The 20,592-nt window shown below is 53.7% G+C and overlaps 7 protein-coding genes across 7 annotated transcripts; 3 read left to right on the top strand and 4 right to left on the bottom strand.

Annotated features, from left to right (window-relative positions):
- Positions 1-9: 9 nt before the first annotated feature.
- TRIREDRAFT_119826 (uncharacterized protein) lies at positions 10-3,176 on the bottom strand (the record flags this gene model as incomplete). The annotated part of the gene is made up of 3 exons (XM_006961273.1): positions 10-705; positions 779-1,653; positions 1,709-3,176. The coding sequence occupies 3 exons, from the start codon at positions 3,174-3,176 to the stop codon at positions 10-12; spliced, it is 3,039 nt and encodes a 1,012-aa protein (XP_006961335.1).
- Positions 3,177-3,916: 740 nt separating this feature from the next.
- Positions 3,917-4,474, top strand: TRIREDRAFT_103006 (uncharacterized protein; the record flags this gene model as incomplete). The annotated part of the gene is made up of 2 exons (XM_006961727.1): positions 3,917-4,282; positions 4,349-4,474. The coding sequence occupies 2 exons, from the start codon at positions 3,917-3,919 to the stop codon at positions 4,472-4,474; spliced, it is 492 nt and encodes a 163-aa protein (XP_006961789.1).
- A 934-nt stretch (positions 4,475-5,408) lies between these two features.
- TRIREDRAFT_119825 (uncharacterized protein) lies at positions 5,409-6,281 on the bottom strand (the record flags this gene model as incomplete). The annotated part of the gene is made up of 2 exons (XM_006961272.1): positions 5,409-5,928; positions 6,277-6,281. The coding sequence occupies 2 exons, from the start codon at positions 6,279-6,281 to the stop codon at positions 5,409-5,411; spliced, it is 525 nt and encodes a 174-aa protein (XP_006961334.1).
- A 1,597-nt stretch (positions 6,282-7,878) lies between these two features.
- Positions 7,879-9,823, top strand: TRIREDRAFT_74187 (uncharacterized protein; the record flags this gene model as incomplete). Its single annotated transcript, XM_006961726.1, has 3 exons — positions 7,879-8,641; positions 8,820-9,526; positions 9,617-9,823. 3 exons carry the CDS (start codon positions 7,879-7,881, stop codon positions 9,773-9,775), a joined length of 1,629 nt encoding a protein of 542 aa, XP_006961788.1. The 3' UTR covers positions 9,776-9,823.
- Positions 9,824-10,408: 585 nt separating this feature from the next.
- On the top strand, positions 10,409-11,354 carry TRIREDRAFT_119823 (uncharacterized protein; the record flags this gene model as incomplete). Its single annotated transcript, XM_006961725.1, has 1 exon — positions 10,409-11,354. The coding sequence occupies exon 1, from the start codon at positions 10,533-10,535 to the stop codon at positions 11,352-11,354; it is 822 nt and encodes a 273-aa protein (XP_006961787.1). The 5' UTR covers positions 10,409-10,532.
- A 3,529-nt stretch (positions 11,355-14,883) lies between these two features.
- Positions 14,884-15,814, bottom strand: TRIREDRAFT_103002 (uncharacterized protein; the record flags this gene model as incomplete). Its single annotated transcript, XM_006961271.1, has 2 exons — positions 14,884-14,936; positions 15,400-15,814. The coding sequence occupies 2 exons, from the start codon at positions 15,812-15,814 to the stop codon at positions 14,884-14,886; spliced, it is 468 nt and encodes a 155-aa protein (XP_006961333.1).
- A 655-nt stretch (positions 15,815-16,469) lies between these two features.
- Positions 16,470-19,843, bottom strand: TRIREDRAFT_53079 (uncharacterized protein; the record flags this gene model as incomplete). The annotated part of the gene is made up of 3 exons (XM_006961270.1): positions 16,470-17,335; positions 17,420-19,383; positions 19,446-19,843. The coding sequence occupies 3 exons, from the start codon at positions 19,841-19,843 to the stop codon at positions 16,470-16,472; spliced, it is 3,228 nt and encodes a 1,075-aa protein (XP_006961332.1).
- Between the last annotated feature and the right edge of the window lie 749 nt (positions 19,844-20,592).

Genomic DNA, 20,592 nt, shown 5'->3' with positions numbered 1-20,592 from the left:
CACCTCGCTTTAACGTGGACTCGAAAGTAGATCGAAAGCACTCATCTGCTCAACATCAACTTCCCAGCCATTCGCACCCATAGAGCCCATAGAGCCCATATTATCAGCATCCACATGCCCCTCTGGCATGAAGTCCGTCATGTCGTTGATTTGCGTATGCCAAAGCACATGCATTGCTTTGAACGCCTCAAGCAGCCTTGGGTCGTCAGCAGCAGTGCTTTCCACGCCTAATATTTCACGTGCCTTGGACCGCAAGTCGTCGTCTGAAGGCACATATAGCTTCGTGATGCATTCTTCGATGTAAGCATTCAACCCGTATTCAAGCTCGCGCGAGCAGAATACTGAGGGAGGAGGTTGATACTCCCCGTCACAAAGGGCACGAATATACCGCTCCGCTGTATCTTTGCCCACATTGTACAACCGATAGTCAATGTATACGGGTGAATCTTCTGTAACCTCTATCGTGGCGCCGGCCTTGGGCTTCACGAACGGCGGCATGAACCCTGTTCCGCCGTCTTTTATCCTCCATGGGCGAGGAGGACCAGTTGCTGCCAGGCCGTTGACTCCGTCAGAGGTGACAAGACCGGTGTCGCGTTTGAATCGAGCCAGCCACTCGGCATTGTCGGCAGCGGTTTGATTCCAAGGATCGTCATCATCATAGATTATCCAGCGGGCCTGATATTGGAGTTCTTCATCTGTAGGGATCTGACATGAGTTAGCCAAAGTCATGACAACATATCATGAGAGTGTTTGGGAGCATTGGAAAGAGGAAGCATACATGTTGAAGCGGGTTGTTTGGACTGAGACAGCTGGTGACGAATCGAGTGAGTTCCTTTTCTAGCCGCCCGTAACAGTTTGCATCGCTGAGAAAATAGCGTAACGGCTGACTCTGGGAGTTGGTGGACTTTGGCGTTTCTATCGAGGATGAAGGCAGAGAGTCCTTCGCAGTCATTGGTGAGGTGTGATTGATGCTCTCGTTGGAGACACCCCAGTGTAATGCTTGAAGGGAAACGACAGCACCAGCTGTCGAGGTTTCGAACTGACCAGCTGCAGCCAGGTTTCCTGCCCGGCGCTTGAAGTCGGAGAGCCAGTGGGTCGAAGAGTTGATCAAGAACTTGAACCATTGCACGGCCTCTTGGCATTTGAAGTTTGACTTGGGCTCGACATCCTCCAGGATCCTGCATGCCTGAAACTGCAACTCAGCATCTGTGGGCGTTTGGCCGAATGTCCGCCTGGACTTGACATATTGCAGCAGCATCTTCTCCTTTTCGCATCCAAGAGTGCCCAAATCGGAATTCGCACACTTGGACGCGTGCAATTTCTCAATTTGGGCTGTCCAGGCCGCAGTCTTCGGAGTCGTATAGGGTCCCTCGTTTGTTGCGTCACGAGAAAGACCATGGAGCATGATAAGATCGCGAAACCATGATACAGCAGGTCCCGTAGGCGAGGTGTCTTCTGTGTCAACCTTCTGGACGATTCTCTGAGCCTCAAGGAGCAGTTGACCGTCTGTGATCGACATGCCGGACACAGTACGGTCATTGACATAGTCAACAAGCCAAAGCTTGACATAGTCTTCCAAGTCCTTGCCACATCTGATTTCGCCTCTGGAAGCTTCGAACGGGTCAAGTGTATTTCGCTCGTGATGGATGAGATCTATAGGAAGCGTTAGTACTTCGCCGTCGTCTGTCTCAAAGGACTGAGAACTCACATGGCGGCATTCCGTTCTCAACTATTCTCAGTATTTCTTCCTGGAATCCCCAGTCGCCTCTCCAGTCCGCCATGGACTTGCCATTCTTGAAGTGCTGAGCAAGATGCCCGACGCGCGCATCCCAGGAAGCGAGTAGCAACCCGCAGAAACCACACCTAGATCGCACCGGTGGTGTCGCGACTTTCCAATCATTCATGGGCCATTTTTGGAACTTGGCATCATGAACAATGTTCAAATGCTGGCGTAGATGATCCTTTCGGTAGAATGTCTTTTCTTGCTCCGACTTTTCGGCACACACAAAGTCATTGTGCTGCTCGGCATGCTCCGGAGTTGGGTTCTTCAGTCCGCAGAAGACGCATGCTAGGCAATTCCATTCGGCGCAGAACTGGATTGGCCCGTCCGGCGAGCATATCCACCGTTCAAGAGACAAGTGTAGCGACTTCTCGTGTCTCTGCCAGTCGTGCTTCGTCTTGAAGGTTTCAGTGCAGAAGGTGCACTGATATGTATGTATAGTGGGAAGCATGGACGAGATATTGACGGCCTTGGAAGTCTGTCGGCGCCGGCGACGTCTGCCGCCACTCTTCAGTGAGGGTAGAGATACCAGAGATTCGCGAGAGTTGTGAGAGTTGACCGTGCTAAGCGATCCATTGCTGGAATGCGATGTTCTCGAGCTGCCAGCGGATGAAAGACGATCTATAGAGCCCGCTAAGCCATCGTCGATGCTCGTGTTCCTGTAGTTCGCTCCGCCTGAAAAGTCTGAAGATGAAACTGCTGTAGCAATGGCAGATATCGAGGCCGGCTCTTGGTCTGGCGGGGAATTTCGCCATCGCTCCATCGGGCTCATCTCTCTCGTGAGGGGGGCGACTCTCGGTGGAATGTCGATACCGATCGGAAGTCGACCCGGACTGGATGATGTAGAGCGAGGCGCCCGGACTTTTCCTCTGCGACGGGCATTTGCAATCCAGTTGCCGATTTGTGTCTTGTTCAAGCCCGTCTGACGCGCGAGAGTCTCCTTGTCTTCGTTGCTGGGGTAGGGATGGCGGTGGTTGGATGTTAGCCAGTTTCTGAGAACCCGGAGTGTGTCTCGGGAGAATCTGGCGCCTGCTTTGGATTTTCTTTCCACAACATCTGTGGCATCTTCACCCTGTGATTCGTTGATTGTGAAGCTGGAGTCTGATCTGCTGTATGTGTGTCCTGCAAGCTGCTGCAGCATGTTCTGATGATCTTGGGAGGATGCCCGTGTTTGAGTCTCAATAGCTCCCTCCCGTGTAGCTGCCAAGGAACAGACTCTTCCGACTCTCATGCAAGACGTGCAGGTTCCCGAGGATGTATTACTCTCTGGCGTCACCTGGCAGTGAATGTGCTGCTGAATGCAAGATTCACATGACTCTTTTGGAACAGTTACGCTGTCGATGCAGTCGGAGAAGTCGATAAAGTCATCAGGGTCCATCGTAGCCAAATATGCCATTTCTAGGGCTGAAGACAAAGGTCGAATTGGGTAATGGAATATGAGTTCGGCAACTTCCGTGGTCGTGAATCTCTGTTAGGGCGCGGTGAGGTCGCATCGTGGTTATATCAGGACTCAAGCACTCTATGGAGTCAAGTACCGTATGACTGCCTCACCCGTTACGTTAGTAAGCCTGGTCAATTGTAGGGCGTGCTGACAGCATCTCTGATTGGACCACAGTCGACGTGCTTTTCAGCTTCAACCCCCCGCCAATGTCGAGGACTGCTAGCGTGAGGAGGACAACACGAAGAACACCAATCTTCGCTAATAATAGGCTGAACCTAGCAAGCGAGGGTCATTCTTGATATCATCGTGTTTCCTGTTTCGAGTCCGAGTTACAAAGCTAGAACTACATCCTGTGGTAGCCGAAGATATATCGTCTCCTTTTGATAGGTACAATCTCCTCCTACACGAAAGTTCAAGCCGCTTAACCTGGACTACCGGCTGCAACGTCAAATCTGATCATAACCCGCTGAATAATCACCTGTTCAACGAATCTTGATGAGAGGAGTTGCTTAACAATTGGTGAGCGTACTAAGCAAGTAATCATCTGAACCGAGGCAAGTGCACAAGTTCTTCAACCTCGGCCGCATCGCAGCATATCAAAGGTATAAGCACGACCGATGCATGCCATAACCTACACGGTAGACCATAATACACATCTCGCTGTTCTTTGAATGAGACTCAGATTTGCCTCCATAATGCCTCTCTACGACGTTGAATATGTGACTCCTCTTACCCTTGAGCAACAGGAGCAACTCGCCATTGCATTTACGAACGAGCACTCGCAGCGGTTCAACACCCCACGCTTCTTCATTAACGTCCGCTATACAGATGTGAGCGATCAGGTCGTCTTCCGTGGAGGCGTCCGACGAAGCTACAGCCGCGTCATCATCCGTACACGAGCCGGTAGTAATCGCACGAATGAAGTTTATTTGGACCACTGCAAGCGCATTGTAGCCCACTGGGAGAGGATCGTAGGGCGGGAAGGCGACGAGGGATTGCGCACCGTGTGGGTGATGGGAGCCCTGACGACGGCATTAGAGGCAGGCATTGGACGCCCAAAAGTGAGTCAAACATGCGAAGAAGAGATTCCCGTAAGCTCACTGACAAACGACTTGTATGTCGGGTAGACGGGAGAGGAGGATCAATGGATTCAGGATAATATACCACATTTTCGGACATTGGCAGCAGCAGGTGATGAGGACTTTGTCGAGCTCTTGCACGAACTCGAGGAAAAGCAACAAGGAGCGGTGTAACATGTGTTTTTCTTCTTCTTCTTCTTTTCGAGTGATAGATATGTAACATCGAGTCGCAAATCTTGACCGACATGCCTTAAAAGCTAAATTGTGTGCCAAATGATAAGTTCGAGAATGAGGCCGTTGTTCATACTCATATGTCAAGTGAATGCGGTAACAGTTGGCGACAACTGTCAAGCCAAGCGATGTTGAAATTGCGTGGCAAGATGAGGCCTGCATTCACCTTCGGTCGGACGCCCCTCGACTTGGGAGGGAATCGTTTGGCCTTCCTTCTAGCATATCTGCTCATCGCACAGATCAACAGAGGCAGCGATCGAATCGCACCATCAACCGTCCCTTTCGAAAACACAAGAAGCTTGTTTCCCTGCTGGCAATCTTTTTTGTTCAAACTTCCGGTGAGCGACGTTTCATCTGTCGCCGGGATAAGAGGATAAGAGGCGAGTGAACCTTCATGCGTTCTGTTGGCGAGGATGTTCCTTCAGCAGCAGCTCCCATGAGCAGTCTACCCGCGAGTATCGGCATCACCATACTAACCGGCGAATGTCTGCAGCGTCGACGCCTGACACTATCGAGAATACAACTCAGGACTGTGTAGCCCGCGTCCTGAAGCGATTTGCTTTCGACTACCATGACATCGCACATATTGGCTCCGCAGAAATCTTAGCATGCATAGGTAACAGCCTGCAGGTGGGATCGCTCTTTCACGGCCGGTGGCGCTGGGGATTGAGATTGTAGCTATTGTTGTGCATCGATGAGCTTACTGCATTGTTTGGTACAGTTTGTGATGCTTCATCAATGTCTCGTCTCAAATCCCTATAGTCCTTCAATGGTTCCAAATGACTTCAATTATTGTTGACTCGATGCTTTGCCCCTCGACTTTTCATATGGGTCCTGCTCATGCCAGGGTGAAAGCATCAAGCAGCCATCTCGAAGATTACTCCATTCCCTCGTCCGTTTCTTCTTCAGTGTCTTCTTCCGATTCATCATCCGAGTCATTCTCCGAGTCATCCTCCGAGTCATCCTCCATGTCTTCCGTCATGCCATCGCTTATCTGAGCATCCCCATCGATCGATTGGCGATCCTGCGCAGCGTCAACCACGTCATCCTGTGGGCTCAAGTTCATCTTTGCCCATTGGGTCTGCTGGAAGAGGCTTTCCAAATGACGGCTGAAGCCCTTGTAGAAGCCTCTGCTCTTTTGAATTGCAGCCCATTCCCATTCTACATGGTCCATGAGGTAGGTAACGAACATCAACTCCATTATCTGCTCGGTGGTTTTGGGTTCTGTCTGTTTGATGGTAATGTTCATTGTTTGGACCCATTCGGCTCTTCTCAGAAGCAGGTTCTCTTTCCGAAGGAGGTCCGTCTCCATCTCTCTGATGCTGTTGATAACTCTTCGGAACTTGTTGCGGATCGCCCTGGCGGCCACCAAAGTCTCGTGAAACTCCAAACGTATACTGTTTACGTTACTCATCAGAGCTCTGAATTCCGCCATGTCCCTTTCTATTTGCCATGATATGTTCTGGTCGACCAGAACCATTGACGTCAGGTCCGCGTTGTTTTGCATCGGGATGGTGCCTAGGATGGTCGTAGATGGTTGCAGAGATGAAGGGGAGACGTCGCGTCATGAAGATGCAAGAAGAAAAGAAGAGAAGTTGAGCAGCTGGCAAAAGTCTGCTTCTTCATTTCTGAATCTCATCACGTGTTGGTGACAGGAAACCTGAATCTGCCAGCTGTCAATGGTGAAAAGTACATATCAACCGATACGAAAGGCAGCTGGCAGTCCTTCTGTCGCCAGGCCATACCTCATTTTAGGCTCACCACGTGCTGTGACTGGAAGCCTCAGGCTGCCAGCTGGTAGCGAATAGAAAACCTGTTTCTCAGTCTTGAAATGCTCCAGAACGCGGTGCTGAACAGGAGGTGTCGGTTCGAGCGACTCGCCCAGCTCTGCTTCTCATCTCGTACGGTGATATGTCGACGGTTTGACCTCCCTCTTGCATCTCCTTATGGGAAGCGCTGTCTGAGAATAATCTCGATATTCTCCCCCGAGTCTCTCTGGAGCGGCGCTGATCTTCTACTTTCCCCCTTTCTCCCGCTGGCAGACTTTGGATCCAGATGCTCGATGCTAATTCCGTCCCGCCATTTCAGGTTGCGAGGATGCTGCAGACAAGCCCTGACAATGGAATTCCGAATTCCACGGCTCATCGACGACGACGACGACGACACACATATTCTGCGATAAACACGTGCAAGAAAAAAAAAAAGGCGATGCTTCCCTTCCAGACACCTTGGCCATGAGGTGATGTTTGAGGTCAATGTTGTTTCGTCGCTGGGATAAGGTAGTATGCAGCATTTACCCAGAGCTCCATGCTAGGATTCCCGAAACATCTTGGATCATACCGAGACCTTGAAGTTGACCATTCCCTTCTCCCAATAGTACAGAGCAGTTCGCATATGTCAGATACCAGTGATAGGCTTAATCTGCACCAAATTCGGCGACTTTGGTTGGTGAGTGATATGGCGATGCTACGGTTCTGACTTGTATATTGGCATTGGCACAGCCACGATTCCTTGTGTAACTGCAAGGGGCAGTCAAGCCCTGCATGTGCGATTTGCGATAAAGTCCTACCCCAGATGCGAGAATAGATTATCAGAAAAGCAAATCTTATTGCAACGGACTTTGCATGGAGGTGCATCTTCAGCCTTTGGTTGAGTCACCGGCGAGAGGCAATCCGGGCAATCTGGTTGGATGAGGCGCCTCGCAGGCAGCAACAAGGCATCTTCCAAGGCAGCGCCGTTCAAGAAGCAGCTACATCATCATCGAGTCACACAACGGGTGAGAATCATTATATAGCACATACTTCACTCTTGTGCTTTCTTGTCTGCCAAATGCACTTTTCCCTCTACAGCAGTTTAAAGAGATCGTTCACCCTGATACAGTCACTATGCGCCTCAGCGATATCAGAGACATTGACCGCGAAGACATTTCCAACTTTGTCTGGAAATGGCGCTGCAAAACCTTCCCCGTCAAAGAGACCGCCTCAACCAGACATGTCTCCGGAGATGGTAAAGAGGTTGCCCTCGCGGAGGGAGACGAGCCCAAATGCGACAAAGACACCAGCTTCGGCTCCAGCCCTACGATCAAAACCCTCTACGATAAGAACACGTCCGACGCCTACACGACGCACGAATGGGTCGATTATCCGCCCAAGCAAATGTCCAAGTCGGCAGCTCGTGCCCAAGATCGCGTCGCCATCAAGGTGTATAAAGTCAGAGATCCCCGGAAGCCCTGCATCTCGGGGCGGATTCCGCTCAAGTACCACAAGATCGAGGTGCAGAATCCGACTCTCGTCGCTGCGCTGGCGCCTATCGTCAAGAAGGAGAACTGTCACTTGGATATCAACGAGATGGCAACCTTTGAGGAGCCTTTTCGCAGCCTGTGGTTCTGCCAGGATGACATCAAGGACTTGTACAAGAAGACGGCATCGCCTGACCCGCTAAAGGCCTATCTGAAGCTTCTGGTCCAGGTCCTGGACGATTTGTTCCGTGAAATGACCATCAAGCGACGCAACATCCAGACGAGCCGTCTGGTCGACTTCAGGACAGCTTGGACCTTGTTTCCGCGAGGCTCGACGGTGTACAGCTTCGGCATCAACGCAGAGTTCTTAGCCAAGGTCGAGGGCACCGTCTACGTAAACAAGAACTCCGGCAACTCTCTGCAAGTCAAGGCCAAGGTGCTCAAGTTCACTGGCGAGAAGTTTGTTTGGCAAGAGGTCATACTCCCAATACTCGAGTTTGAGGGCAATAGGCCAATTGTTGAACTGGGCCATTATCCGCTCGAATTTCACTCCAGCCCGGAGGACGTCAAGCGACGTCTGACAGGTCGCGGCCGCAAAGTTCTCGACCTTCAAGGCCTTCAATATTGCTTGTACAATGGCATTGCTCTCCATGATACCGGCAAGGATTGTTATGAGAAGCATAATGTGCAGGGTCGAATCCTTCTCGATGCTGTCGGGTACAACAAGTACCATCTGGCCAAGGGAAAGCGAGAAAATGACAAGAAAGACGACGATGATGACTGGAACTTTAGGCTGTTTGACTCGGATTCTGACTCAAGCTCTGACTCCGGCTCGGATCCGTTGAACGGGACGTCTGCTGCTAAGCGGACTGGTGCGTCGCGACTAGAAGACGGTGACCTCTTAAAGAACAAGAGGCATATGGAGTCGCGAGAAGATGACCTATGCTTCATTTCAGGAATGATGGGTGAATATGCTTTGAAGAATAAGATATGGAGTAAGTTCGCCTCTCGTTCTCAGTCAGAGCAAAGCACTAACAAGCCATCATCAAGTGGACTTTTACGTCGAAGATGTCGATCCCATGGCCTGGAACGACACGGCCTTCTCTCACCTCGTCTACGATGACCAGCAGAAAGACCTCGTCCTCTCCTTTGTCCAGAACCACAACTCCCATCGCCAAACAGCCTCACCCACATCCTCCTCATCCTCCTCCTCCGCCCTCTCAGCCTCCAATGGCCCTCCTGCCCCCATGGAAGACGTCATCGTCGGCAAAGGCCAAGGCCTCATCATCCTGCTCTCCGGCCCTCCGGGGACCGGCAAGACCCTTACCGCAGAGGCCGTCGCTGATCGCACCCACCGCCCGCTCTTCTACCTGCAGGCCGAAGATCTCGGCATCAACGCGGCATCCCTCGGCGCGAACATCAAGCGCGTGTTCGAGATGGCGACGGAGTGGAACGCCGTCATTTTACTTGACGAGGCCGATGTCTTCATGGCCGAGCGCAATCCCAATGACATTCACCGGAACGAGCTGGTTAGCATCTTCCTACGGGAGCTCGAGTATTTCCGCGGCATCATCTTTCTCACGACCAATCTGTATCATACCATTGACGCTGCGTTCCGTAGCAGGGTCAGCTTGCACTTGCTGTTCCAGTCGCTGAATAGGGGGGCTAGGGAGACTGTTTGGCGCAAGTTCTTGCAGCGACTGCCGGAGCAGAAGGAATTCGAGGTCTCGCCACATGAGCGAGACGAGCTTTCCATTGTGGGTGCAGAGATTGATCCAAAGAGAGATGTAAATAAAACAACGACGGCTCTTTCAGATGCCGAGATCGGCCAGCTCTCGCTGTGGCAGCTCAACGGACGAGAGATCAAGAACGCGGTGCGCATGGTCAAGAGCTGGTGCGACCACAAGGGCTATGCAATGACACTGGAGAGGTTGGAGAGTGGAATCAAGGTGACGACTCCGCATGCCACCAAGGAGGGTGACATTGACAAGGATCTGTACGAGTAGCTACCGTGACGGCTTCGAGTTGCCGGCACATGTGTGTACTGGATGTGGTGATGTTGGTGATGCTGTTGGTTGGCATCCTGAGGGGGGGCACCTAATGCGGGCTTACATCTCGGAAGTTCTCCGATCTCTCTCTATTGGTGTCAATCAAACCGCTTTCGTTCCTTCGTCTCGAACCCCATCCTTCTTCTTTTGTTATTAGTTTCTCCCAATATTTCTGTTTGTATTTGTCTTTTGATGCCAGCTAGCCATCACACGCAACTCTTCCCCTCAACTCACCTGCGCATTAGCATGCCTACCCAACCACCCCGCATCCAGCAGTAAAACCCGGTCCATCACAACGGAAAATACCCGAGGGCTCCATTGACATGTTATCAAAATTCAACTTTTTGCGAGAAACCAACAATGAAGATGCTGCAGCAGATGCGACTGTGAAGCATGCTGCTATATCTCCGATATCGGCCTCCCCTCAGATCGCTGCTGAGCTCCCGTCTCCAGAGCCACTGGCAAGATCCGCAAGCCCATTCTCCAAACTCGCTCCCAAAAGTATATCTTTAACCAAGATCTACCTACCTACCTAGTCAGCACTATCCGCCCATCTACTCTCAAGCTACCCTCCTTCACCCTTTCTCACCATCCTCCAAACCATCTCATTCCCTCAATACCTCCCTCTCGCCGCCGTCTCACATCTCACACAACCCCCCTTTCTGCCAACCTCCAGCAATCAGAAACACCCATCGCGACCAAAAACATCGCCACCATGGCAAAGACCGAGGGCGCCACTTACACGCACGGCCACCACGCCTCCGTTCTCCGCTCCCACACATGGCGCACCGCCGCCAACTCGGCCGCCTACCTGCTCCCGCATCTCACTGCCTCCATGAAGATCCTCGACATCGGCTGCGGCCCGGGCACAATCACCGTCGACCTGGCCGCGAAGCACGTGCCGCAGGGCCACGTCACGGGGCTCGAGAACGCCGGCGAGGTGCTCGTCCAGGCCCGCCAGCTGGCCCAGGAAAAGGGCGTCACCAACGTCGACTTTGTCGAGGGCGACGCCAACGCGCTGCAGTTCGCCGACGAGACGTTTGACGTCGTCTGCTGCCATCAGGTGCTGCAGCACGTCAAGGACCCTGTCGGCGTCCTGCGCGAGATGCGCCGAGTTGCCAAGACGGGCGGCATCGTCGCTGCCAGGGAGTCCGACTTTGGCGGCTTCATCTGGTATCCCCAGGTCGACGGCATGGACGACTGGCTGGCCCTCTACTCGGCCAACGCGCGGTCCAACGGCGGCGAGCCCCTTGCCGGCCGCATGATCCACGCCTGGGCCAAAAAGGCCGGCTTCGCGCCGGGCTCCGTCACCAGTGGATCGAGCACCTGGTGCTACAGCACGGCCGAGGAGGTGGCCTGGTGGAGCGGCCTGTGGGCGGAGCGGACGGTGGCCTCGTTGTTTGCGAAGACGGCGCTGGATAATGGCACGGGGACCAAGGAGTTGCTCGAAAAGGCGTCTGAGGGGTGGACGAAATGGGGTCAGGAGGAGGACGCGTGGTTTTCAGCTGTTCACGGTGAAATCATCTGTCGCAAGTGATGGAGCGTCAGGTCAGGGTTGGATAAAGCTTCACCGGTGAGGAGCCGCGGCAAATGCTGGTGAGCTGATTTCGCGAGCCTAGACCAAGCATGGAAGGGAGATTTGAGCAGCAATCTTCATGAGACTTGATGAATAATGATTTTCCCTTGTTGACCTCGCATCTACCTATATAGAAAGACCCCATCACCATTCATTGACCTCTGAACTGAAGTCGACCATACATTTTTGCCCTATGACTGAAAAGAGACCCCTTTTTGCGCCGCAGCTATCGCATAATATACCCCCCCGCATTGTCGTTTGCACTTCACGCGTGCGACCATGCCAGCCAAACCCATCTGATAAAACACATCCAGCCAAGACACCCCGGCTCATAATCTTTTAAAGCGTTTACCGTACGTCTTTTGCACCTTGTTCGTTCTTCTTGTTCCAGCTAACAGCTCGAAAATCGACCTTGGCGGTTCAGCAAGTGATTTCTCGACTGCTTTCGTCTGCGTCCCCTTGTCGAGCCTCTCGGCGCTCGTGGGGCTATCTATTGTAACGCGCGGGCGTCCATCAGGTCGAGATGGCGACTCTGGAAGGGCAGGCGCAGCTTTTGAAGTCTCCGGGAAACCAACCGGATGTGGCTCGATGGAATTTGAAGCAGACCGCCGATGAATAATGTGACTTGGTGTTGTTGCCTCTGTCTGCTCTGACATACTGGGCACTCCATATTCCAGAGTCTGCCCCTGAGTTTCATCCTCGTGGATCGCGTCTTCCATTGTAGTGTCGTCGTCAATGCGTATCCTCTTGGTCGCGGGCCCTTCTTCTTCTTCTTGAAGATCCTCCACATCGACGGACGGCCCATCATCCTCTGCCAAAGGAACAACCGCAGTCTCCTTCGGTGGTCTACCGCGTTTCTTCGCTGGGGAATTTGCAGGGCCGTCTATAGCAGGTAGAGGCTGGTCCGCAACCACAGACTTCCGCCTACCCCGTTTCTTCACCGGTGTTCCCTCTGTGGCTTCTTCAGTGGGCCGAGGGGCTTTCATGAGCGCAGCCAGACTTCGCGAGACATTCTTGGAGATCGGAGACTCGAACTCCCAGATATCCTTGGAGGCCGCTTCTGGAGCCGAATTGGGTGCACTCATAGACAACAACGCCGGATTCTTAGGCGGCCTGCCTCTGCCCCGTTTCGTAACAGAGAGCGGGGATGGAGGGGCAGCATCTTCTTCAGCTTCAGCTTCAGCTTCATCAGTCTCTAGGAAAGCTCGGATTGGCTGGCCCAAGGGTATTGAAAAAGTCGAGACGGCTGTAGTCGTCGGGTTGTCGCTGATCAAAGCCTCAATTTCTTCCGGCGATAGCGGCACAGTGTTCTTTGAAGGACGCCCACGCTCGCCTGGTGTAGTCGTTGACGATGCAACACTGGCTCTTCGTGGCCGCCCTCTTTTGCCCGGAGCAGAAGTTGTGGTCGCTGAAGCTTCAGCTGTGAACAGCTGAGATTGTGCGTCGTCTGTCACGCTGATCCTCCGAGGTCGCCCTCTCTTGTTCGAAGCTGGAGTTTCAACTTCCTCGGATGCTTCAACCGCAGACAGCTGAGGTCCTGCAGTAAGCGCCTGTGTTTCTGTGCCTGCGAAGCTGTACTTGCGGGGCCGCCCTCGTCTGCTAGATGATCGGGCTCGAGAAGCTGCTCTGCTAGAGGATCGGGCTCGAGAAGCTGCTCTGCTAGAGGATCGGGCTCGAGAAGCTGCTCTGCTAGAGGATCGGGCTCGAGAAGCTGCTCTTTCAATTGTACGTGACTGAAACTCATTGGCAAAGTCCTGTGTGTTTTCGTTCATGACATCGCTTTTCCGAGGACGCCCTCGCCTGCTAGACGATCGAGCTGCAGGTATCACGACGTCAGTGTCTGTCTCATCCACCGGCATCTGGTCCTCGTCGGTAGAAATTGTGTCCAATGTGTCACGTTTCCTGGGTCGTCCTCGTCTACTCAAAGACCGAACTGCAGATGTGGGGGCTTCACTTCTTCTTTCACCCGCGGATGGCTGAGTTTGGTCGGTGAAGGCTCGTGTGTCTTCAAACGTGTCCCGTTTCCTAGGTCGACCTCGTCTGCTTAAAGACCGAGCGGCAGGCCGTGTGGCGTTTCCTATAAGTTCATCCGCGGATAGCTGAAACTCATCGGTGGAAGCTTGTGCAATAGCCAGGGAATCGCTTTTTCTGGGTCGTCCTCTTCTACTAGAAGATCGAGCTGCAGGTGTCGCGGCGCCGACTGCAGCTGTCTCGACAGCAGGTGGGTGGGAGCCAACGGCAGAGGCCAGTGCGTCGCCTGATGTGTCGCTTTTCCTGGGCCGTCCTCGTCTGCTAGACGATCGTGCTGCAGGCATCGCGGTCCGGGCTGTAGTCCTTTCGAGGTCAGGCAGGTGGGCTTCATGGGTCGAGGCATCTCGCTTTCTGGGACGCCCTCGTTTGCTTGAAGATCGAGCTCTGAGTGTGGCCGACTCGACCAGAGGCAACCGAACTTCGTCAATCGGCAGGGTCTCACTTTTCCGTGGTCGCCCTCGCTTTCTTGGGGGATCTGTCGGCAGTGCTGATTCGTCTGCAGTCGCCTCAGTTGCAAATGGCTGACCTTGGTCAGTGGAGACGTCTGCGTTGTCGGTCGTCTCGCTTTTTCGCGGCCGCCCTCTTCGGCTCGAAGCTCGCACTGCAGATGCTGCCGGAGCAACCGTGGCCGATTGAACTTCGTCGGGGATTGTTGCCTCGCTTCTCCGAGGTCGTCCGCGTTTGCCTGGAACTGACACTCCAGCTCCCATCTCTCCAACCTTGGGCAACTCAGCGTCTGTAGTGGACGCTTGTACGCTTGTCCCAATCGCCTCGCTTTTTCGGGGTCGTCCACGTTTGCGAGAGGCTGGTGGCGTCGCGGATGAGGCTTGGACCAAGGGCGCTTGTGTTCCATCTGCCATGCTGCTCTTGCGGGGTCGCCCTCGTTTGCCGGTAGAAACTGTCGTCGTAGGAGTTGCCTCAAGAGTCGTGTCGATGGTCGTCTTTGGTGGTCTCCCCGGCCCCCTTCTTGTTGATGCTGATCTCGACCTTGGTGTAGGCGCAGACTCCGCAGCCTCACTCTTACGCGGCCTGCCGCGCTTCCTCTGAGCGGGTGCCTCTTCCACTCGACTGGATCCCGCACCGTCAATCGCAGCCGTTTCCATCGCCTCACGAACGAAGCTGGCCTCTTCGTGCACAGATTCCTCGGCCGCTTGAAGTTGTTCTGGCGCAAAATCTGGCGGTGCTAGTGCCGCATCGCTCTTCCGCGGACGGCCTCGTTTTCTCGGTGCTGGACGGGATGGCAGCTGGTCCTCGCTGTCGTCGATCGTCGGCCGCTCGTTAGATTCCATGATGAGTTGCTGCTGCACTCCGGTTTCTGACCAGTCTTCTTCTTCTCTTTGTGCCTGCCATGTTTCTTCTCTTTGCGCCTCCTCCGCTTCTTCTTGCCCTTGAGCCTCTCTCCGTTGCGCATCGTCTTCCTCCACTCCCACTTCCTCCGGTCCTTCGACTACCTTCGCGCTCACGTCTCCCACTCGGTCGATTTCCTCCACTCGTACCTGTTCCTCTCCCTCACTATCATCCCTCACTTCTTCAATGTCTTGCCTTGGTACTTCGTTTCCAGGTTCGAGCACGTCTTCGTCGCCTTCATCGTTTCCCTTCTCGTGTTCCATGATAGGTGCAGTTTCAGGCTCGCCATCAACTTGGTGCTCGTCATCGGCAATCGTCACCTCCTGCTCCGGTTCCATCACTTCGGGCGTCTCAACGCTGACAGGAGAAGACTCTGACTGGGGCGAGGTCGGCTGAGGTGGTTGTGACTGAAGCGACTGCGGGTCCAGGTCCATTTCGTTTGGCGTTGATGCATATGAGCGGCGCAGCACCCCATTTACCACGCGGCTGGCCGTCATGGCTGCACTCATCTCAACCTGGTATGTATGCGATAAGTTCTCATCCGCTGCCGTGACAGTCACTAAAGGCCTGAAGGCGTCATGCGCATAGTGCTCTTCCTCATGCCCGTGCTGCTCCCTCGGCAGCGCACTCGCCTCCTCCATTCCAGCCACATCGTCAGATACATGGCCCCTGGCCTCATGGTGAAAGTCGTAGTCTGTCATGGCGTTCTCCTCAGCCAGCTGAGCGCCGCGATCATGATCCTCCATGAGTCCCCGGAACGACTCTGCCGGCTCCGCCTGCATGGCGGCCGAGTACTGCGACTGCGGCGACGAGCGACTCTCGCTGTACAGGTAGTTTGCCACCAGCGACTCACTCACCTGGCCGTCGCCGTACCCGTAATGCTTGGACTGCAGCGCCTGCGTGGCCAGGCTGGCAATGGTGGCGGCATCCTCGTTGTCCAGGTCGTCGGCCGTCTGCCAGTAGTCCCTCAGCGGCGTGTCTTCGTCGGGGTTGAAGTCCATCATGTAAGTGTAGCGGGGGAAGCTCTCGTCACCCCTTGACATGATTTGCAGGCTCGCGCCGCAGCCGTCATCCAGGCTGCCGAGGCTGAGGCTGAGGCTGAAGCTGTGATGGTCAGAGGCGCCGGATGACAGAGACTCGGACTATGCATGTGCAGCATGCGGCCGTTGTTGCGACATGTGAGTTTTGCCCTTTGGCTGTGAATTTCATGCGAACGCGTGTTTTTCAGAGGTGACGGGGCCGTAAAGGGAGACGCGCTCACTTGGGGGGACGGCGTCACGTGATGGCCGAATGACGTCGGGGCCTCTTTTTCTCACCACCTTGAACCAATTGCTCCAATTCACACGCCTCCCTTTCTTTCCTTGTGGTTTATGCGGGCTTCAATATGTGATGCATCAATCTAGTCGCTTGTTGTTGTGGTCTTCTGGATCACTTATTTGGCGATTTCAGGCTTGAAATGTCGCATTATCTCACTCTCAAAAAGTCTGCTACGATAGAGGCTGGTGGTAAGTAGGTACGTATCAGGCCACGGTTTCACAACTCAGCCGCAACATTTCAGAAGGCATCATACAAGGTATGGTTTCATTCTGTTATCCAGTTGAGCATCCGAAATCATCAGTGCGGTCGCTATCTAACTAGCACACAGTACATAGTAATGGAGTACAGAAGAATGACAAAAGAGCGCCCAAACCTCGGCTGCTATGTGAAAATCTCAGCGGCATACCGCGTCTTCTCAAAGCGCTTGAACCACTCCTGAGGCGTGAATTGCTTCGAGGCCCCCGTCGTCTCAGCCGCATACACCAGCTTCGTCACCAGATCCTTGACTTGCGAAGCCATTCTCACGCTTCCGCATACGTAGATCTTTGCTCCGGCATTCCAGAGCTGGACAAAGGCATCCTTCTCCGCCGTCATGCTGTCCTGGACGTAGCCCTTTCTGATCTTGGGCTTGATATCAACATCTTCTCTGCTGTAGGCACGGAACACCCGAATCACTCCCGACGACTCGAACTCGTCGATCTCGCTGCGGTATAAATCGTCATGCGACGATCTGCATCCGAAAAACAGGGCGGCGGGTGCAAGCTCAACTCCATTCCGCTGCTGAATAGCCCGCTCTTGGATGAATCCTCTGAACGGTGCAAGGCCGGATCCTGCTGCAACCATGATGATTGGTGTTTTTGACAAGTCGGCAGGCATTTGAAAGATGCCTTTTACTGGTCGTGTGGTCACATGAATCAGGTCCCCTCGTGTCAAGCCAGCGAGATGGTTGGAAGCCACGCCTAGAAAGTGTTGGCCGCCATCGACTGTCGCCGGCTCTTCCAACACCGAAAGAGTCAGCGTAGCGTGGCCCGGGTTCCAGGATGGCGAGGATGAGATCGAGTAAGTCCGAAGGCGTAGGGATGGCAAAAGCGTCAAGTAGGTTCCCAGGGTCATGGGAATCTCGGGATGCCTCTCCAACAGATCAAGCAGAGACGTCCTCTTTTCCTGGATGCCCTCGACGTACGACGAAGTTGCCAAGTCCATCAAAAGCTGTTTTGTATCTTCATTCTCAGCCGCAGCCGCAAGGACTCGAATGTCCTGTGCATGTTAGTTAGCATTTTACTGCTCTACGAGGGAGTATCCAAGTCAGCAAAAGCACAACGAGAAGCGACTTACCCTCGGCGTCGCCGGCTGAGACAGTTCAAAATACGAACTCAGCAGCTCATATGCCGTCATTGACGTGTCGGCCGGTATGCGCACAGAATCATTGCCAGACGCCCGCACTATCGTGTCCCACGTCAAGTGAAAACGTGACAAGACTCGCTTGACGGTCCTCATCGGGTTCACAGGGAGCACAAGGAGATGGTCACCCGGTCGATATGACTGCTCCGAAGGGAGCTGGATATCGAGATGCACCTTTTTCCCAATCGCAGAAGCTGTTGTTAAGGTCCGCGAGTCGGTCACGCTCGCCTCCACCAGGTGAGAATACTGCTTCAGCTGGCGCGGCTGTGAAAAGTCGACCTTGAGCAGCGAGGTGATCAGTCGGCCTTCTCCATCGTCATCTCTTTCGCCTCCTCCATCGGTCTGCGCAATCGCTGGCCAAACGGAATCCGCTGTCCATTTCTCGAGTTCAACAAAGAGGTCCATCACCGCCGAGTCTGCAAGGCCCCTTGTTGCAAATCTTTCGGCACCGGCTCTCTGGAGGAGGTCGTCGATGAGGATGGGGATTCGCTGAAACGTTGCGACCCAGTCACGATGTCCACAGCCAAATACGGCATACGAGACGCCGGTCAAGGAGTCCTTTTCGACCTTATTCAACCACTCAAAGAAGTCTTCGGCATTATCCGACGGCAAGCCATCATACGAAGCTGCCAGAATGATGACAGGCTCAGATCTCGGCAGGTTGTTGCAAGCCGCGTTCAAAGGCGCAATACTGCGGGCGTAGTATCCATGTAGCGTGGCATCAGATGCCAGCCTATATGCCAGAGCCTCACATGTGCCGCTGTTGGATCCAAAGAAGATGGTGAGTGGCTTCTTGTTGCCTTCGCCAGCTTGTGACAAGGTGTTGGTTGAGGGGGTAAGACTCGGCCTGGCGTCGCTTGTTGAGCCGACAGAGTATAGCTCACGTTGGAAGTCTGTCGCAGTGCCTCCACGCCTGAGCTTTGCCTTCATCCGGAAGTTGTCGTCGGGCTTAACCGTCAGCGTCTCCTTGACCTTGAGCTTGTACGTCGGATCCGCCATCTCAAACGTGAAGTTCTGCAACAGCATAGACGTAATCAACAGTGCTTCCTGGGTCGCAAAGGCTCTACCGATGCAACCCCGCATACCGTTGCCAAATGGTTTCCAGGAATTGGGCGGCAGCTTGTTGAAGTTTTCATCAAGCATTCTTTCCGGCTTGAACTCGGCAGCGTCCTCGCCATAGACGGCCTTGTCTTGGTGGAGTATGTGAAGCAGAATGCCGATGGGTACTTTCGCCGGGATGAAATACTTCCCGCCGATAATCTGGTCCTCTTCCGCAACGAGGAAGAAGCCTGGGGCTGTCGGCTGCAGACGCAGCGTCTCCTTGAGGACCGCGTTAAGATACGGCAGCCGTGAAAGGTGCTCTACCGTGACTGGAGAGCCTTGAGTGACCTGATCAACCTCGTGACGAGCCTTCTCCATCGTTTCGGGGTGGGCCAGCATGTAATAAAAGGCAAAGGACAGAAGCCCCGACGTGGTTTCATGGCCAGCGATCAAGAAGGTTATCATATTGTCGATGATGGAGTCCTCAGACAGGCCCTCCCCAGACTTGGGGTCACGGCCCTGCAGTAGCGCTCCCAAGAGGTCCCGGGAGTCTGGCTTGTTCTCATCTTTCCTTTTCTGAATCATCTCTCGGCACAGCTGTCTCATGTAAGCCGTATCCTTCTCGAATCGGTGCCACGATCTCTTTCGCAGAGAGTTGACGACTCCTGGCATTGCCGCTTGCATGGTGGACTCCTTCAATGCCCTCACCATGCTGATGACGAAAGGGTGCATGACTGTGCCGTTGTGGAAGCTGTTGAATCGGTAGCCCATGGTGCACAGAGCAAGTGTGTCGAGGGTGAGGCGAGTGAAGTCAGACGTAACGTCGATGACATACTCTGGACCATAGCGAGCCCTGTTTCTCAGAGTCAGCGCAAGCAACGAGACACGAGCGGTCTCTGCAAGGGGAAGGCGAACCATTTCAGACACAGCTGCTCCGCGACGTCTCTCATTCCGGGGAACATTTCACGAATCTTGATCGTCCCGAATATCGGAGTCAGAATTCCACGAGCAATCGCCCAATTCGGCTCACCGTTCCTCGCCGTGAAGAGCCCATCGTGGACGATGTGGCGGAGCTTCTCCAGCTCTTGCTTGATGTCCTTGTGGAACCTCGATTCGTCGCAGAGCTCATTCATCAGCTCGACGCTGTGCACAAAGATGTTGAGCTCGCCTCCGATGGAGAACTGGACAATGGGCCCGTAAGGCTGAAGAAGCTCGATCAAGGAGAAGAGCGGCGATGCGAGGTCGATGTGCGGCAGAATGCCCACCACGGGATAGCCTCGTTGCCAAGTCACATCAGTACAGTTGTCTTGCATTCTCGTTGTGCGGATAGTCACCTTTGACCTTTGGAATCTCGACGAGATTCGGATCTTTAACGGCCTTCATCTTGCGTTCGCTATTAGCCACTGACAGCTTTTTAACAGGCTCGCCCTTGTCGTTTTTCGCTGCCACCACGTCTCCATCGTGACCCCTCAACTTCGTCTTGAGTACTTTTATATACCCCATTTTCTGATTTGAAGCAATTCCATCGATGAAGACGAAGGAGGAGGGTTACAATTCTGCAAGCAAGTCCGCGGCATCCTGACGAACGATCTGAATATGAACCATCGAATCTGACCGCCAATACGAACACAAGTCTTGAGGGATTCGGAAAGACAGACCACGTCTCGCTTCGTCATCAGCACTTGTCCAGCCACTTGTTCATTGCCAGCAAACCATTCATTGGAAGAGCGGCTCAGAGCTGACGCCAATCCTGCGCGACACCTTATGCGGCACCTTTCGTTAGTGGAACCCGCGGCATCCGTGCAAACGAGCCAATCTCAACCGCTTGATGTGATGTTGGTATATGTAAGACGGCTAGAGAAGCATGCAGGCGGTAAGATGGTAAGGATGAGGTTTACTTTGTCATATGACTGCTCACCAAGCAGAATAGTGCTATCCAGATTGATAAAGATTGTTGTTACTGTTGTGACTTGATCAAGCTCCAAGTCCGGTGCCGCGGAATCCGTTGCTAGAAGGTCCTCGGATAGCGACGTCGCCACGTACTTGTGCGGGCATTCGTGTC

Source organism: Trichoderma reesei (genome assembly GCF_000167675.1).
Source record: "Trichoderma reesei QM6a unplaced genomic scaffold TRIREscaffold_1, whole genome shotgun sequence".
Lineage (NCBI taxonomy): Eukaryota > Fungi > Ascomycota > Sordariomycetes > Hypocreales > Hypocreaceae > Trichoderma > Trichoderma reesei.
The sequence above is the reverse complement of the archived record's forward strand: the minus strand, read 5'-3'. Positions and strand labels throughout refer to the sequence as shown.